Source organism: Ranitomeya imitator, chromosome 2 (genome assembly GCF_032444005.1).
Source record: "Ranitomeya imitator isolate aRanImi1 chromosome 2, aRanImi1.pri, whole genome shotgun sequence".
NCBI classification, from domain to species: Eukaryota; Metazoa; Chordata; class Amphibia; order Anura; family Dendrobatidae; genus Ranitomeya; species Ranitomeya imitator.
In genome coordinates, this window is record NC_091283.1 from 828018062 (window position 1) to 828039076 (window position 21015).

The 21015-nt window shown below is 44.3% G+C and overlaps 1 protein-coding gene across 1 annotated transcript in view; it reads left to right on the top strand.

Moving 5' to 3' along the window:
- Positions 1-1028: 1028 nt before the first annotated feature.
- SLIT1 (slit guidance ligand 1) overlaps positions 1029-21015 on the top strand; it is a 364458-nt gene continuing 344471 nt past the window's right edge. The window contains exon 1 of the mRNA XM_069754045.1: positions 1029-1766. Within this exon, the coding sequence (XP_069610146.1) occupies positions 1573-1766 (194 nt within the window). The 5' untranslated portion in view covers positions 1029-1572. The remainder of the gene's footprint in view (positions 1767-21015) is intronic.

Sequence of the window (21015 nt, forward strand, 5' to 3'; positions counted from 1 at the left end):
GGCTTCATAATGTGCTCTGTGGGGTATACTGCTGGGGGGGTAACTATGGGGGCCTCATAATGTGAAGGGGTCACTATGGGGCTTCAATATGTGTTTGGGGGAACTGTGGATGCATCATACTGTGTGGGGAACTGCAGGGGCAGTATATTGTGTGCGAGACTGTGGGGCATCATACTGTGTTGGGGACTGTGGTGGCATCATACTGTGTGGGAGCATCATACTGTATAGGGGACTGTGGGGACAACATACTGTATGGGGGACTGTGGGGCATCATACTGTGTGGGGGACTGTGGTGGCATTATACTGTGTGGGGGACTGGGGGCATCATACTGTATAGGGGACTGTTGTGGCATGATACTGTGTGGAGGACTGTGGGGGCATCATACTGTGTGAGGGATGGTGGGGACATCATACTATGTGGGGGCATCATACTGTGTGGGGGACTGTGGGCGCATCATACTGTGTGGGGGACTGTGGGGGCATCATACTGTGTGGGGGACTGTGGGCGCATCATACTGTGTGGGGGACTGTGGGCGCATCATACTGTGTGGGGGACTGTGGGCGCATCATACTGTGTGGGGGACTGTGGGGCATCATACTGCATAAGGGACTGTGGTGGCATGATACTGCGTGGGGGACTGTGGGGGCATCATAGTGTGTGGGGGACTGTGGGAGCATCATAATTTGCTGGTGGCATTTCTGCACCCCTCGAGATAAGTAATGAAGTCCCAGCTGTCAATCAAATATGTTTTGCTCCAATCCTGCAACCTCCGCCCGGTGGGGGACCCTCCGCTGGAGCGAAAAGTAAAAGTTTTAGCTTTAAAAAAAAAAAAAAAGTGTTTTTTTTTTTTTTATTTTGAATGAAAGCTCTGCACCATTGTGGGGCACTGATATTCACCATTTGTCTTATTATTTTAGCAAGGTGCTGAGTGCTAGGAGGGAGCGGTGCCTGTGTGCTGTCTGCAGTTTGGTCAATGAGCCCCCTCCTCTCCCCTTGCTGTTCTGTAGGGGGTAAAGCCCTGCACACCAGACAGGAGGAGGGAGCAGGGAGGAGTCAGCCTGATATTTGTGTGTCTCCCAATTGATGGATGACTGCTGTTCTGTGCCTGTGTGAGCCTTCTCTGCCTCTTATTTATCCTGGTACCAAGCTCCAGACACAGAGAGCTGAGGAGAGCAGGCTCAGTGTGCACAGGGAACCCAGACTTCCTGCAAAGAGACCAGGGCACTAGGAAGGTGCTGGCTGCATTGTGAGAGCAGCATTTTCCTAGCAGCCTGAGAGCAAAAAAAAAAGAAAGGAAAAGGATTACTGAGTCTTTGTAACACTCCAACATTGCAATTGTTACAATATATTTTTTTATTATTATTCTTTTTTATTATTTTTTCTTTTCCTCTTCCATTCTGGGATTTGCCAAGGATTTTTTTTTTATTATTTTTTTTGGAGGGGGGTAGAAGAAGCTACCTGGATCCTTCTTTTTTTTTTATTTTTTTTTTTATTTTTTTTTTGGCTTCAGGACTCTTGATGATTTAAAGGGCTCAGCGCAGTCTTTAGGCTGGAAACCTTCTTCTGGCAGCATGGCTGTAAGGGGATCTTCTAGCTTCTCATTGTGGCTCAGGGCTGGAGTGTGGATACTGGCTTGGAGCAGCATCTGCCAAGTGTGTGCCAATGGATGCCCGGCTCTGTGCTCCTGTAGCGGAACCACGGTGGATTGTCATGGCTTGGGACTAAAAATGGTTCCGAAAAATATCCCAAGGAACACGGAGAGGCTGTAAGTAGGAGCCGAGAGACCTTCTAATTAGATTGATAGTTGAACGTTTCTTCTTGCGGATTATTTATTGTGTTGCATGTTGTTGATACATTTTTGTTTACGTTGTTTTTTTTATTTCATTTATTTTTTTTTTACCTATTTTGTAAACAGTCGATTCAAAGCGAAAACTGTCCTGTAACTTTGGAAATTTACTTCCCAAGGTTCTTTTCTAATGTTATAGTAGTTCCGCACCTTGGACTGTTCGGCTGCGTTCCCACCATGAGCTTTTTGTGCGTTTTTTTTAGGCTGCGTGGGTGTGATTTATAGACGTCTCCTGTCCGCTTCGCTTCTTTTTTTACATAAACTGACCTGTGTTTCACAACTGCGACATGTCAATCTCTTTTGCGGGTACGCTGAGTTTTCTATGCGGAATTTCCCCATAGAACTGCATTAGATGCGGGAAATCTGCAGGTAAAAAAAATGCTTTAGCGCAACAAAAACGCCAGGAGAAAATGCAGATTATCTTCTTTAAATATTAGGTGCCGAAATTCTGCAACATCAAGAACTCTCCAAAAACTCCTCATGGGGTCGTAGTTCCCACTATGGTGAGTTTTTGATGTTGCAGATTTTTTTTTGCACCCTTTTAAGGACACTAGGTAACTTTTCAGGTTTTTTTTTTAAATCTCATGGTGGGGCCGTAGGCTTATATTGACCATATCGGCACCCACTTCCCCCCATTACCATCATTACACTCTTTCTATTATTCTTAATGGAGCAGTTGGGACTTTATAGCGGGGTCGCCAGTAAAAGCTTCAAAGCCTCATAATGATCTTACCCTTGGAGCAATGAATAGGAAACATGTTACATGTGACAAACCGGGAGCTAAAAAGTAAAAAAATATATATATTTTTTTATGCATGGGGTTTCAATGATTGTCGTAAATGTTGTTTTTTTTTTTATGATTTTTTTTTGCTGTTTTTTTCAGCATGCGCTGTAGGTAAGTTTAACCATTGAAATCAATAGGAAGTTTATTCAAAAAGTACTTGAAGTGGTTTTCCATATGGATATAGTAGCAGAATCCTCTCCAGCATCCACACCGTGTGAACGTACCCCTAAGTTCGGCTGTGGCTCTCTCATTTATTTTCTTACTGGTGAGAGTAAAACTTGGTTGGTTGTTACGTGTGACTGGGAAAAGTTGCAGTGAAATGTATGAAGTGGTGTCGCTGCTGCGTAGCTGAGCTGTATATGTCACAAGGAACAGATGGTTATCGGAGGAGATTGCACTTTGGGTTTTTCTGTGTAGATGGAGCTAATAATGGTGAAGGGCTGCGAGACTCGCAGCTGAGCACATGAGGCTTTCAGGTTTTATTTTGTATGGTTTTTATGCATTTGTGATACATATGGATCCCGGTAAAGAGCTGGATGGATCACTGGCTATCATAAAGTGCAATCTCTGTGTCTTCCCTAATATTTTGCATCTTATCGGCCATGGTAAAAAAAAAAAAGATCCGTGACGTTTGACCATTTCTCAAGCATGTTTCCTGTCCGTAGGTATGGAAATTGATAGATGGGATATTATAGCTAAGCACTTTATGTTTGCAGAAATAGATTATTAAAGGGTTATTCCTCCAAAACATGGGACAGCTGAGGGTCCGACCACTGGAAACCCCAGCGATCCCGAAAACAGATCTCTGGAAACCCCGAGAATTGAGATTTTGCAGAGCGCAACGTTCAGTTACTTTCGTAACTTCATAGAAAATGGATGGAGCAGAGGCCGAGCGTGTCCACCCCCCCTGCATTTAGGATGGGCCTGCGGAGCCCCGTTCATGGGGTTAGTATTCCTAGGTCAGTCCCCCCGGGGATCAGTAAGTTGTCCCCTCCTATCACATGGATATGGGATAACAATATTTTTAGTAATAACCATTTAACTTCTAGGCTTCCGTTCTCACGATGAGCTTTTGGTGACTTTTTGATGTTGCAGATTTTCAGCATCTGTTAAGTAAAATCGGTAACTTGTGTTTTTTCAAAACTCGGCAACATCAAAAACTCACGAAAAACTCATCTTGGGAATGTAATAAAAAAAGCAAAAACTAACAATGTATCTAACACTGGAGACCAAGACTTATTACTACAGGGATACAGATGTGGAGTCACAGATCAAACTCACCCACTGAAGTCTATGGGTCGGTGAAACCTTGGAAAGCACACGGATGGCGTCCTAGTTGTTGTACCCTAGTGCCGTGCGTTTTATTATTGTTTGTTTGATAGGAGAAACTAGACAAAGTTTCATTAGTTTTTTTTGGAAGCAAATAAGACAAAGGGATGAAAAACTGACCCACACCAAACACTGATGGAAATCTGACCCCAAACACTGATGACAATCTGAGCCAAAACACTGATGACAATCTGACCCAAACACTGATGACAATCTGACCCAAAACACTGATGACAGTCTGACCCAAATCACTGATGACAATCTGACCCAAATCACTGATGACAATCTGACCCAAACCACTGATGACAATCTGACCCAAATCACTGATGACAATCTGACCCAAACCACTGATGACAATCTGACCCAAATCACTGATGACAATCTGACCCAAATCACTGATGACAATCTGACCCAAAACACTGATGACAGTCTGACCAAAAACACTGATGACAATCTGACCCAAAACACTGATGACAATCTGACCCAAAACACTGATGACAATCAGACCCAAATCACTGATGACAATCAGACCCAAAACACTGATGACAATCTGACCCAAACACTGATGACAATCTGACCCAAAACACTGATGACAATCTGACCCAAACACTGATGACAATCTGATCCAAATCACTGATGACAATCAGACCCAAAACACTGATTACAATCTGACCCAAACACTGATGACAATCTGACCCAAAACAATGATGACAATCTGACCCAAACACTGATGACAATCTGACCCAAATCACTGATGACAATCTGACCCAAAACACTGATGACAATCTGACCCAAACCACTGATGACAATCCGATCATGCAAAACACTGATGACAATCTGGCCCAAGCACTGATGAAAATCTGACCCAAACACTGATGACAATCTGACCCAAACCACTGATGACAACCTGATCATCCAAAACACTGATGACAATCTGACCCAAATCACTGATGACAATATGACCCAAACCACTGATGACAATCTGACCCAAAACACTGATGACAATCTGACCCAAAACACTGACGACAACCTGATCATCCAAAACACTGATGACAATCCGATCCAAAACACTGATGACAATCTGACCCAAAACACTGATGACAATCTGACCCAAACCACTGATGACAACCTGATCATCCAAAACACTGATGACAATCTGACCCAAATCACTGATGACAATATGACCCAAACCACTGATGACAATCTGACCCAAAACACTGATGACAATCTGACCCAAAACACTGACGACAACCTGATCATCCAAAACACTGATGACAATCCGATCCAAAACACTGATGACAATCTGACCCAAAACACTGATGACAATCTGACCCAAAACACTGATGACAATATGACCCAAACCACTGATGACAATCTGACCCAAAACACTGATGACAATATGACCCAAACCACTGATGACAATCTGACCCAAAACACTGATGACAATCTGACCCAAAACACTGACGACAACCTGATCATCCAAAACACTGATGACAATCCGATCCAAAACACTGATGACAATCTGACCCAAAACACTGATGACAATCTGACCCAAAACACTGATGACAATATGACCCAAAACACTGATGACAGTCTGACCCAAATCACTGATGACAATCTGACCCAAATCACTGATGACAATCTGACCCAAACCACTGATGACAATCTGACCCAAATCACTGATGACAATCTGACCCAAACCACTGATGACAATCTGACCCAAATCACTGATGACAATCTGACCCAAATCACTGATGACAATCTGACCCAAAACACTGATGACAGTCTGACCAAAAACACTGATGACAATCTGACCCAAAACACTGATGACAATCTGACCCAAAACACTGATGACAATCAGACCCAAATCACTGATGACAATCAGACCCAAAACACTGATGACAATCTGACCCAAACACTGATGACAATCTGACCCAAAACACTGATGACAATCTGACCCAAACACTGATGACAATCTGATCCAAATCACTGATGACAATCAGACCCAAAACACTGATTACAATCTGACCCAAACACTGATGACAATCTGACCCAAAACAATGATGACAATCTGACCCAAACACTGATGACAATCTGACCCAAATCACTGATGACAATCTGACCCAAAACACTGATGACAATCTGACCCAAACCACTGATGACAATCCGATCATGCAAAACACTGATGACAATCTGGCCCAAGCACTGATGAAAATCTGACCCAAACACTGATGACAATCTGACCCAAACCACTGATGACAACCTGATCATCCAAAACACTGATGACAATCTGACCCAAATCACTGATGACAATATGACCCAAACCACTGATGACAATCTGACCCAAAACACTGATGACAATCTGACCCAAAACACTGACGACAACCTGATCATCCAAAACACTGATGACAATCCGATCCAAAACACTGATGACAATCTGACCCAAAACACTGATGACAATCTGACCCAAAACACTGATGACAATCTGACCCAAACCACTGATGACAACCTGATCATCCAAAACACTGATGACAATCTGACCCAAATCACTGATGACAATATGACCCAAACCACTGATGACAATCTGACCCAAAACACTGATGACAATCTGACCCAAAACACTGACGACAACCTGATCATCCAAAACACTGATGACAATCCGATCCAAAACACTGATGACAATCTGACCCAAAACACTGATGACAATCTGACCCAAAACACTGATGACAATATGACCCAAACCACTGATGACAACCTGATCATCCAAAACACCGTTGACAATCCGATCCAAAACACTGATGACAATCTGACCCAAAACACTGATGACAATCTGACCCAAAACACTGATGACAACCTGATCATCCAAAACACCGTTGACAATCCGATCCAAAACACTGATGACAATCTGACCCAAAACACTGATGACAACCTGATCATCCAAAACACTGATGACAACCTGATCATCCAAAACACCGTTGACAATCCGATCCAAAACACTGATGACAATCTGACCCAAAACACTGATGACAATCTGACCCAAAACACTGATGACAACCTGATCATCCAAAACACTGATGACAATCCGATCCAAAACACTGATGACAATCTGACCCAAAACACTGATGACAACCTGATCATCCAAAACACCGATGACAATCCGATCCAAAACACTGATGACAATCTGACCCAAAACACTGATGACAATCTGACCCAAACACTGATGACAATCTGACCCAAAGCACTGATGACAATCTGACCCAAACCACTGATGACAATCAGACCCAAATCACTGATGACAATCTGACCCAAACACTGATGACAATCTGACCCAAAACACTCATGACAATCTGACCCAAACACTAATGACAGTCTGACCCAAAACACTGATGACAGTCTGACCCAAACCACTGATGACAATCTGACCCAAATCACTGATGACAATCTGACCCAAATCACTGATGACAATCTGACCCAAATCACTGATGACAATCTGACCCAAACCACTGATGACAATCTGACCCAAACCACTGATGACAATCTGACCCAAATCACTGTTGACAACCTGATCATCCAAAACACTGGTGACAATCCGATCCAAAACACTGATGACAATCTGACCCAAAACACTGATGACAACCTGATCATCCAAAATACTGATGACAATCTGACCCAAATCACTGATGACAATCTGACCCAAAACACTGATGACAATCCGATCCAAAACACTGATGACAATCTGACCCAAAACACTGATGACAATCTGACCCAAAACACTGATGACAATCTGACCCAAAACACTGATGACAACCTGATCATCCAAAACACTGATGACAATCTGACCCAAAACACTGATGACAATTTGACCCAAAACACTGATGACAACCTGATCATCCAAAACACCGATGACAATCTGACCCAAAACACTGATTACAATCTGACCCAAAACACTGATGACTATCTGACCCAAAAATACTGATGACAATCTGACCCAAAACACTGATGATAATCTGATCCAAAACACTGATGACAATCGGTCTTTTTTTTCATACAAGAAAAATCACTGATGTCTGAATGAAGCCAAATTTTACTGTGTATTTCCAAAAGGTTTGTCCATTATCAGTAGTTCTATTAGTTATTACAGTATAAAGTTGTCCGATACTTTGAGGCGAGCTCTATGACTTAACTCTTCTGGAAAGGACCCAGTTCTGCTCAAGCAAAGTTTATCCATAATGGTGTTTTTAACTTTTGTTTTAGCTTTGTGAAAAGTTCCTGTAGTGATGAGGCAATGAAGTTAAACATTCATTTGTCCCTAGAATTGTACACATAGGTCAAAAATAATCCTATATCCTAGAAAACTTCATAATATCAAATAACATTTGCTTTAGTGCATAAAGTCTATAAAATAATTAGCTGAATATGGTACCAGAAAGTGCAAGAATCCAGTACGAGATCGCACTGGGTAATTCTGTCCTGAAAAGTTCATTTTTATACTGGAAATTCCATCCCAAAAGTTCCCCTTTCCTGATCACTAAATATCCTATCAACAGAGGTGCGACTATAAGGCTACGTTCCCACCAGGAGCTTTTGATGTTGCAGATTTTCTGCACCTCTTAAGCAAAATATACACTGTATCTTGAGAAGTTTGACTTTTTGGGTTTCTCTCTCGTTTCGCTCCAGTTCTTGGTTCATTATATTATAAAAGTTCACCTATAGACTAGAGTGAAGTAAATGGGAGGAAAAACCTGAAATGTCAAACTTCTTGATGGTTTCCCCTCAGCATAAATCAGATTATTTTCGCCATTCTTTACCAGCGGAGTTAACGTTTCACATCCCATGGAAAAGTCTCCGTTTCTACCCCGCAGCCGTTCATGTTGGAATCGCTTTAATGACTTTTTAGTGACAAGCGTAAAACTTTGATGAATTCCATGAAAACTATGGAGGAGTTTAATGAGAACCACAAGGTCTCCTGCGTTCGCGAGGCGCGAAAGCTGTCAGATATTCCTCCTGCAACGCATTGCTGGGATCCCTGACAAGTAGAAGGGATCCTTATCTTAGGGTTTTATTTTTCAAGTCAAGTGCATTGGTATTCCGCGCCTCCGTCCAAGTAAGGCTACGTTCACATTAGCGTTGCGCCGCCGTGCGTCGGCGACGCAACGCGCGACGCACGCTAAAACGCACGCAAACGCGCGCAAAAACGCGCGCGTTTTGCGACGCGTGCGTCGTTTTCCGACGAAAATCGGACGCACAGAAAATGCTACATGTAGCGTTTCCTTGCGTCCGACGCTAGCGTTGGAAACGACGCACGTGGCGAAAAACGCCACCAAAACGACGCACGCGTCCCCTATGTTAAACATAGGGGCGCGTCGCCGCTGCGTCGCCGCTGCGTCGCCGGCGCAACAGCGACGCACATTGGCGGAACGTTATGCGCTGCCTATGTTTAGATCATTTAGATAGCGGTGCACGCTGAAATTTCCTGCGTTTCAATTGGCAGACCATCTGGATAAAATGTCAGACATGCATTTGTGCTCTGCTTGTAAACTGTGGAAAGCTGCAGGAACACTTCTCCTGGGCTAGTGAGGGCTTTGGATATTTTCTTTTATTGGAAGAGTCTCCTTGTGATATAATGCTGCCCGGACCCCCAATTATCAGCTGTACTCTGGGTTCGAACCTGGCATTTTGTATTCAATTTCCCTATGGCGCCTCTGGAGGTGAAATAAAGTATTACACCCCGAATACTGACCACCTAGCTGTCTTTGTAATGCAAATATGTATTGATTCATCCATATAGACAGACACTCTTCGTATCCACACCAGCTGAGGGTCCTGAATGGGTGACCCTCCCGTCCACTACATTTTATATTAAAGTGAACCCTCGGAGGTCATACAACAAAAAAGTACCGATACTAACCTACTGGACCACCGTCATTCCTCCACACCTCTTCCTGTATCCTTCTCCTTGCAGAGAATTGCATGTGACCGCTGCCGCCAGTCACTGGTTGCTGATTGGCTGCAGCCTTAACTTTCTGTGCGAGCCATAGCAAACAGTCTCCTATTTCTCTCTTCCCAGCTCAGATAGAACGTCAGACTGGTTATAGACATGACGTCCCCGACCGCCTTTTTGTTAAGTATGTCGACTCTGAAACAGCAGAATGCAACATACCTGCAACAGTAATGCAGTCTGATCCGTGATGTCCATGGTTCGGGCAGCATGCATCAGCTGACAAGTTCCCTTAAATTGACTTTTTAAATATATTTAAATATTTTTTTTTTCTAAACCAGAGTATGAAATCCTATATATATAAGGGGCATCGTGATTACTCGCTAATCCCGCCCCCTGCACAGTAGCTCCGCCTCCCACCACATCATCACACACAATCCCGCCCCCCACCACATCACCACACACAATCCCGCCCCCCACCACATCACCACACATAATCCCGCCCCCCAACCCATCACCACACACAATCCTGCCCCCCACCACATCACCACACACAATCCCGCCCCCCACCACATCACCACACATAATCCCGCCCCCCACCACATCACCACACATAATCCCGCCCCCCAACCCATCACCACACACAATCCCGCCCCCCAACCCATTACCACACACAATCCCGCCCCCCAACCCATCACCACACACAATCCCGCCTCCCACCACATCACCACACACAATCCCGCCCCCCACCACATCACCACACACAATCCTGCCCCCCAACCCATCACCACACACAATCACGCCCCCCAACCCATCACCACACACAATCTCGCCCCCCAACCCATCACCACACACAATCTCGCCCCCCAACCCATCACCACACACAATCCCGCCCCCCAACCCATCACCACATACAATCACGCCCCCAACCCATCACCACCCACAATAGCGCCCCCCACCCCATCACCACCCACAATCCCGCCCCCCACCCCATCACCACCCACAATCCCGCCCCCCACCCCATCATTACCCATAATCCCGCCCCCACCCCTTCACCATCCATAACCCCACCCCATCACCACCCATAATCCCGCCCCCTACACCATCACCACCCATAATCCCGCCCTCCACATTACCACACGAGGCTCCGTCCCCACACATTACCACATGAGGCTTCATCCTCACACATTACCACACGAGGCTGCGTCCCCACGCATTACCACACGAGGCTGCGTCCCCACACATTACCACACGAGGCTCTGTCCCCACACATTACCACACGAGGCTACATTACCACGCGAGGCTCCGCCCCCACACATTACCACGCGAGGCTCCGCCCCCACACATTACCACGCGAGGCTCCGCCCCCACACATTACCACGCGAGGCTCCGCCCCCACACATTACCACGCGAGGCTCCGCCCCCACACATTACCACGCGAGGCTCCGCCCCCACACATTACCACGTGAGGCTCCGCCCCCACACATTACCACATGAGGCTCCACCCCCCACATTACCACAAGCAGCACTTCCTTTCTATGTAATTCAACCACTTCAGCCAAGGTAAACGTACATTTAATTGCATCCGCATTCTCCCAAACAAAATGAGCCAAGAAAAGTCGCCAGGTCCATCTCACAGGCCACAGGAAAATCCGGACAATGATGCAGTAGCTGATCGACAACAACAATATTGACAAAATCGTAGGATTGGTTATCAACAACGAACACCTGAGCAGATTGATAAGACAGAGAGATATCACAAGGTTTATATTAGATAGCAATGAGCGTGCCGAGCGTTAGCTGGCTGGAAACAGCTAGTGTATTTATAATTGTCTATAAAATACATCTCTTATTATAATATATTATTGAAAACATATTAAATATTTATATAAAGTATATTTTTTCAATAAAAAAATTGAAATCACATGTATGTAACATAAAAATTAAATACGACAAACTTAAAAATGAAAAATTAAATGTATAGAATATAAAAATATATCATATATATATATATACATATATATATATATATATATTATACAGGTGCTTCTCACTAAATTAGAATATCATCAAAGTTAATTTATTTAAGTTCTTCAATACAAAAAGTGAAGCTCATATATTATATAGAGTCATTACACACAGAGTGATCTATTTCATGTGTTTATTTCTGTTAATGTTGATGATTATGGCTTACAGCCAGTGAAAACCCAAAAGTCATTATCTCAGTAAATTAGAATACTTTATAACACCAGCTTGAAAAAATGATTTTACAATCTGAAATGTTGTCCTACTGAAATGTATGTTCAGTAAATGCACTCAATACTTGGTCGGGCTTTTTTGGCATCAATTACTGCATCGATGCGGCGTGGCATGGAGGCGATCAGCCTGTGGCACTGCTGAGGGGTTATGGAAGCCCAGGTTGCTTTGATAGCAGCCTTCAGCTCATCTACGTTGTTGGGTCTGGTGTCTCTCATCTTCCTCTTGATAATACTCCATAGATTCTCTATGGGGTTAAGGTCAGGTGAGTTTGCTGCCAATCAAGTACAGTGATACTGTTGTTTTTACACCAGGTGTTGGTACTTTTGGCCGTGTGGACAGGGGCCAAGTCCTGCTGGAGAATCACATTTCCATCTCCAAAAAGCTTGTCGGCAGAGAGAAGCGTGAAGTGCTCTGAAATGTCCTGGTAGATGGCTGCGCTGTCTTGATAAAACACAGTGGACCTACACCAGCAGATGACATGGCTCCCCAAACCATCAATGATTGTGGAGACTTCACACTAGACCTCCAGCAGCTTGGATTGTGGCCTCTCCACTCTTACTCCAGACTCTGGGACCTTGATTTCCAAATGAAATGCAAAATTTACTTTCATCTTACAACACCTTGGACCACTGACAACAGTCCAGTTCTTGTTCTTTTTGGCCCAATTAACACACTTCTGGCATTGTCTATTGGTCATGAGTGACTGACACAAGGAATGTGACACTTGTAGCCCATGTCCTGGATATGTCTGTGTGTGGTGGCTCTTGAAGCAATGACTCCAGCAGCAGTCCACTCCTTGTGAATCTCACCCACATTTTCTGAATGGCCTTTTCTTAACAATCCTTTCCAGGCTGCAGTTATCCCAGTTGCTTGTGCACCTTTTTCTACCACACTTTTTCCTTCCACTCAACTTTCCATTAATATGCTTGGATTCAGCACTGTGTGAACTCTGTGGTAGGGTTGCCCTTAGCAGCAACAACTGCAATCAAGCGATTGCGATAACTGGCAATGAGTCTTTTACAACACTCTGCAGAAATTTTGGCCACTCATCTTTACAGAATTGTTATAATTCAGCCACACTAGAGGGTTTCCGAGCATGAATCACCTTTTTAAGGTCATGCCACAGCAAATAGAACTTTTTGGTATCAATTCCACTCACCGTGTTCAGAAGAGGAATGAGGAAGAGTACAACTCCAAGAACACTGTCCCAACCGTGAAGCATGGTGGGGAAAACATCATACTCTGGGGGGTACTTTTCTGCAAAGGGGTCAGGACTACTGAACCATATTGAAGGAAGGATGGATGGGTCATGTATGGTGAGATTTTGGCCAACAACCTCCTTCAGAGTATTGAAGATGGTTCGTGGCTGAGTCTTCCAGCATGACAATGACCCGAAACTCACATCCAACGGAACTAAGAAGTGGCTCCATAAGAAGCATTTCAAGGTCCTGGATTGGCCTAGCCAGTCTCCAGACCTGAACCCAATAGAAAATTTTTGGAGCGAGATGAAACTCGACAGCCCCGAGACCTGAAAGATCTGGAGAAGATCTGTATGGAGGAGTGGGCCAAAATCCCTTCTGCAGTGTGTGCAAACTTGGTCAAGAACTACAGGAAACGTCTGACCTCTGTAATTGCAAACAAAGGTTTCTGTACTAAAATATTAAGTTCTATTTTTCTATGGTATCAAATACTTATTTCATACAATAAAATGCAAATTAATTATGTAAAAATCATACAATGTGACTTTCTGGTTTTTATTTTTCGATTCTGTCTCTCACAGTGAAGTGTACTCGCAATAAAAATTACAGACCTCTCCATTCTTTGTAGGTGGGAAAACTTGGAAAATCAGCAGTAAATCAAATACTTATCTCCCCTATTGTATATATTCAGTGATAAGTATTTTTTATTTTATAAATACACTCTTCAGAATAAAATGACTAAATATATTGTAGACAGGAAAATATTACTGACAGTAATGAAAACACTTGGGACTTCGTCATTTTTGGCCAACAACTTGTGTCCTCCTGGAGACCTCTCTTTTGGGTCAGCGGCCACCAGGAGACGTAAAGTGCTTTTTCAGCGTTGGGCTGTGACATATAATAAGCGATTCACCCGTCGTTCCGAGTCTGAGTCATTAAATCGCAATTGTTCGGGTGCTAAAGATGATTCCTTATTAATCCTGACGTCGGAGGAGATGTCGCTCGTTTAGCTCTTGTTCATCGTGGATCAGGTCTCGGACTCACAGATCGCAGTCGTAGAAGCCAAAACTTTCATAATTCCTCTTTTTTTTTCCCCCAAACTCTGTCTCGCTGCTTTTTTGACAAATACAATTTTATAGAACATAAAATACATTTACAAGACTTATATTTTGAACATTTCCTAAATTCCTAGAAACTTAAAAAATATATTAGACAAAATTAATCATATTAGTTTGCCTATTATTAAAACGAGTCAAAATCAGAACATTTCCTCCGACATCACGCCTCCACCCCGCAGTCGTGGTGTTAGCGGGAGGGTGTCCGATTGTAGACATTTCTGGTACAAGTTGCATATTCCGGTATTATTTGCTCCCCTTAGGGAGGTTGTCGTAGCCCCTTAAAGGAAGATTCATGCTGCCCCGACCACGTACAGAATCAGACACCGCCTCTGTTATTGCAGCCGTGTTTGCTTTACACTGAAACTCTGCACCATTTCCGAGAAACCTTACTTTAAAAAGCCAAAAGTCGCCCAGGACTATGTGTCTGGGATTACTAGTCCAAGAGGCGGATGCATGGTGGCTTCTCCCCACCCCAACCCCCTAGACTGACAGGTCTCTCCCTGTGTGCATAGTCAGTTATGGGGGATGGGAGAAGCCACCGGAGACCTACCTCTTGGACGAATCATATATATTTTTGTGCGTTTCCTCATCATAAAATGTGTGAATAGGAGCCAAAAATATGCGCTGTACTGACACCAAAAGGAGAGAGGACGTAACACGTAAAGGAGAGAGGAGGACGGGCGATAAGCATAAAAAAACTTCCAATTTATTGCAACGCGTTTCGGAATAGATTCCACTCCAAAACACGTTGCAATAAATTGGACGTTTTTCTACTTACCGCCCGGATTACCGTTTGTCAGCGCCCGGGATCCTCCGCACTCCGCTCTCCTCAACATTTGCAGTCGGAGCCGTCAATTTGATGTGAATGACACGTTCTGCCCCCATTTTTGAGTAAATAGCTCTACGCTGACGTCAGCTGTCGTCCTGTTTTCCGCTGGCTGATGGCAGGAGGATAATTGGCCAATTAACCCGTTTATTGAATAATAAAATTATCCATTATTGGATTCAGGTTTCTCGTGGAATTTTTGTCACTTTCTCTTTTAGTAGTAAATAAAGTTACAAAAACTCAGTAGGAAAATTCCGGGTGACTGGCAAACACCGGTTAATGGGGTGATTACAGGTAGCACATTACGCCCCTTGTATTAACGCCAGGGGCCGCTCCTAACCTAATGAATGGCATCTGTTTATTGGGACTGAATGGGGGACTGTCTTCGTTTTGCCAATCATTGAACCAGCCAGTCGTGGTCGGTCGTCATTAGTAAAGAATCATTGTCAGTGTGCTGGGCTGTAAAGCATTCTCATTGACTGCAGGGATTGTGGCCACTGTGGCTACTGAGCCTCCTGGGGCACGTGCAGGTTGTTGCATTATTGGGGCAGAAATGGCGTCTCCTTGATAGTGCTGGCAACCATGACACGGACCATAGTATTATCTCCTGGACAAGTTTCATTATCACTTAATTTAGTCCTGACATTAAAATTTATGAACCAGAAGGAACAGGATGAACAGTGCAGATTATGATTGAATGGGACTGCATTGGGCGACGAATGTGACCTATAGATAGGCGTTTTTTTTCATTCTGTGCAAAGGTTTAGTTTGCAATCAGTCCCTGGGACAAATGCATCAGTTTCCAACCCCCAGCTATACCCTTGTCTGTAGGGTGCATCATTTAGCTTTTTTAGGACTTGTTCACACATGGCAATTTTTAGATGAACTTAAAGGCAGCGTTTTACTGTAAAAGCAAAAGGAATGACGTTTCTAGTCTCTCATTCACACTATGCATTTTTTTCTTGCATTCTATGATTTAGAAGAACTCTTGCGCCGTGTCATTTCTTTCAGCAGTTTTACTGCAGTTTTTCTTTCTTAAGATCAAAATGGTTTTTAGCACCAAAGTATTGCATTAACTTGCCACAAAATGCAGTTTTCTGGCCATAGCCTGAGCTTTTCATGCCTCCCTAAAAATGCATAAGAAAAGCTCTGCGTGAACAAACAGTGCTGTAAGGGAATCTGTCAGGACTACTGACAATAGTGGTACGGTTGTACAGGTCCGGGTACGGGGATTAAAATGATACCAGTCATGTAGTAATCGGATATACCAGTGCTGAGATATCAAGCATTGAAAACACATTGGCCTGGAAGTGCACTGTGGGCGTGTCAGTGCACTCAGGGTATGGACACGCCCCCAAGATAATTTGAATGGAGCTTCAACCCTTGATTTCTCAGCGCTGGCACATCGGATTACTATAATACAGGTATCATTTTTATTGTTTTACTAGGACCTGTACAGCCAGACCACTGGTTTAGTAGTAAAATTATTCCGGCAGGTTCCCTTTAAATAGCCCGTAACCTGACATTTGTAGTGTTTAGTAAGGACCCATCCACACCATATATTCACCATTGCTTAGGAGCCATGAGCAAAGTTTGTTACACAGATGATGGGTCTCTGTGTTTCCTGCTGCTGCAGAACATCTACTTGTACTGAGAATGAATGAAATCCCATGCAGAGCAGATCTTAGTTTTCTGCACTTGTAAGATTAATGGATTCCCAAAAGCAACCAAACCGCTGCTGTCAAGCTCTGCGTTTGGAAATACATTGCAAGGTCCTAGATTCCCATAGTCACCAATTAGGTGGTTGATCTCCCAACAAAGATGTGAGCAAAACCTAAGACTATGTTCACACCAGACCTGTTATATGATGGATACTAATGGTGCCCATCTGACTGTGCGTCAGTGTATGGAGACAGAGCCTCCAACATAAGGGCTCATGCAGACGACCGTAGTGTGATCCATCAAAACATCAGATCTCATTCGGACCATTGGGACCGTGCACATGTCAAAAAATCATAGCATGCATCATTTGCGTCTCTCTGAGTCCACGGAAAACAATGAACTGCACTCAGATGACATCCGAGTGCAGTACGATTTTCAGTGAATGGAGAAGGTGGAAAAACTTTATTTTTATTTTTTTTAATTCTATGCATCCGAGAAAATCGGATCCCGCTCAGATCAGAGTATAATCAGACTGTTTTCCATCCGGACAACATACGGTCATCTGCACCTGCCCTAAACATGATCAGAGCCATGGACAGATCCAAGTGGTGAGCGAGGGACCACTTTTGTCTTAAAGGAGTTTAATACTGTAAGGGGGCATTCTTTGCGTCTGGAGGAGAGAAGGTTTTTCCACCAACATAGAAGAGGATTCTTTACTGTTAGGGCAGTGAGAATCTGGAATTGCTTGCCTGAGGAGGTGGTGATGGCGAACTCAGTCGAGGGGTTCAAGAGAGGCCTGGATGTCTTCCTGGAGCAGAACAATATTGTATCATACAATTATTAGGTTCTGTAGAAGGACGTAGATCTGGGGATTTATTATGATGGAATATAGGCTGAACTGGATGGACAAATGTCTTTTTTCGGCCTTACTAACTATGTTACTATGTTACTATGTTACTTTTAGAAAAAGTGGATTCCAAATGTTTCCTGGCATGTAAAAAAAAACAAAAAGATGTAGTGCTATCACTCCCTGTGTCCAGCTCACATTGACAGCGCTAATCACCGCTGCAGCCAATCACTGAGCCCAGCAGCTCATGCTGTCTTCCGTGGAGTAGATCAAGCAATTAGACAGGGACAGCGCTAGACCCGAAGAGGGTGAGTACTAGCTAATTTTAGTATTTTACGTGAATAGTGAAGGTGCTAAAAGTGAAAAAACCCTTTAAGGTTCTGTTCATATTAGCGCTGTGGTTTACTTTGAGGTCAAGGGACACGTATCCATTGTAGTCTCTGGCGCTGTTCACATCTGTGCCGGTTTTGTCGCTCATTGGACTCTAGATCATGGTGTCCGTTCGGTTCCATAGAAGTGTTCATTATTTTTTTTTATTATTTGTGGCGTCATCTTTAATGAAGAAGACTATGGGGTATTGTCCTCAAATATATAAAAACGTAAAGAATGAAATGTAGAACCCTGAATATTACATTCTTTCTGCAACGTACCTACAAGGTGTCGATCCATTACGGCACAATGGTGTTGGACCGTCATTTACCCAAACCATTGAAAGTCATTTGCCCTGACCATTGCAAGTCATTTGCCCTGACCATTGCAAGTCATTTGCCCCAACCATTGCAAGTCATTGGCCCCAACCATTGCAAGTCATTTGCCCCAACCATTGCAAGTCATTTGCCCCAACCATTGTAAGTCATTTGTCCTGACCATTGCAAGTCATTGGCCCCGACCATTGCAAGTCATTTGCCCCAACCATTGCAAGTCATTTGCCATAACTGTTGCAAGTCATTTGCCCCGACCAGTGCAAGTCATTTGTCCCAACCATTGCAAGTCATTGGCTTCGACCATTGCAAGTCATTGGCTTCAACCATTGCATGTCATTTGCCCTGACCATTGCAAGTCATTTGCCCCGACCATTGCAAGTCATTTGCCCCAACCATTGCAAGTCATATGCCCCGACCATTGCAAGTCATTTGCCCTGACCATTGCAAGTCATTTGTCCCGACCATTGCAAGTCATTTGCCCCAACCTTTACAAGTCATTTGCCCCAACCATTGGAAGTCATTTGCCCTGACCATTGCAAGTCATTGGCCCCGACCATTGCAAGTCATTTGCCCCAACCATTGCAAGTCATTTGCCCCAACCATTGCAAGTGATTTGCCCCAACCATTGCAAGTCATATGCCCCGACCGTTACAAGTCATATGCCCCGACCATTGCAAGTCATATGCCCTGACCGTTACAAGTCATATGCCTGACCATTGCAAGTCATATACCCTGACCGTTATAAGTCATATGCCCCGACCATTACAAGTCATATGCCCCGACCGTTACAAGTCATATGCCCCGACCATTGCAAGTCATATGCCCCGACCATTGCAAGTCATATGCCCTGACCGTTACAAGTCATATGCCCTGACCGTTACAAGTCATATGCCCCGACCGTTACAAGTCATATGCCCCGACCATTACAAGTCATATGCCCTGACCGTTACAAGTCATATGCCCCGACCATTACAAGTCATATGCCCTGACCGTTACAAGTCATATACCCCGACCATTGCAAGTCATTTGCCCCAACCATTGCAAGTCATTTGCCCCAACCATTGTAAGTCATTTGTCCTGACCATTGCAAGTCATTGGCCCCGACCATTGCAAGTCATTTTCCCCAACCATTGCAAGTCATTTGCCACAACTGTTGCAAGTCATTTGCCCCGACCATTGCAAGTCATTTGTCCCAACCATTGCAAGTCATTGGCTTCGACCATTGCAAGTCATTGGCTTCAACCATTGCATGTCATTTGCCTTGACCATTGCAAGTCATTTGCCCCGACCATTGCAAGTCATTTGCCCCGACCATTGCAAGTCATTTGCCCCAACCTTTACAAGTCATTTGCCCCAACCATTGCAAGTCATATGCCCCGACCATTGCAAGTCATTTGCCCTGACCATTGCAAGTCATTTGTCCCGACCATTGCAAGTCATTTGCCCCAACCTTTACAAGTCATTTGCCCCAACCATTGGAAGTCATTTGCCCTGACCATTGCAAGTCATTGGCCCCGACCATTGCAAGTCATTTGCCCCAACCATTGCAAGTCATTTGCCCCAACCATTGCAAGTGATTTGCCCCAACCATTGCAAGTCATATGCCCCGACCGTTACAAGTCATATGCCCCGACCATTGCAAGTCATATGCCCTGACCGTTACAAGTCATATGCCTGACCATTGCAAGTCATATACCCTGACCGTTATAAGTCATATGCCCCGACCATTACAAGTCATATGCCCCGACCGTTACAAGTCATATGCCCCGACCATTGCAAGTCATATGCCCCGACCATTGCAAGTCATATGCCCTGACCGTTACAAGTCATATGCCCCGACCGTTACAAGTCATATGCCCCGACCATTGCAAGTCATATGCCCCGACCATTACAAGTCATATGCCCTGACCGTTACAAGTCATATGCCCCGACCATTACAAGTCATATGCCCTGACCGTTACAAGTCATATACCCCGACCATTGCAAGTCATATGCCCTGACCGTTACAAGTCATATGCCCCGACCATTGCAAGTCATATGCCCCGACCATTGCAAGTCATATGCCCTGACCGTTACAAGTCATATGCCCTGACCGTTACAAGTCATATGCCCCGACCGTTACAAGTCATATGCCCCGACCATTACAAGTCATATGCCCTGACCGTTACAAGTCATATGCCCCGACCATTACAAGTCATATGCCCTGACCGTTACAAGTCATATACCCCGACCATTACAAGTCATATGCCCCGACCATTACAAGTCATATGCCCCGACCATTACAAGTCATATGCCCCGACCATTTCAAGTCATATGCCCCGACCATTACAAGTTATTGGCCCTGACTATTTCAAGTAATTTGCCCCGACCAAGTCATTTGCCCCGACCATTACAAGTCATTTGCCCCGACCATTGCAAGTCATATGCCCCGACCATTGCAAGTATGGTAGACACTGTCAAGGGGCGATGATGAAGAATTCCTCTCCGCGGCTTTGTCAGGCA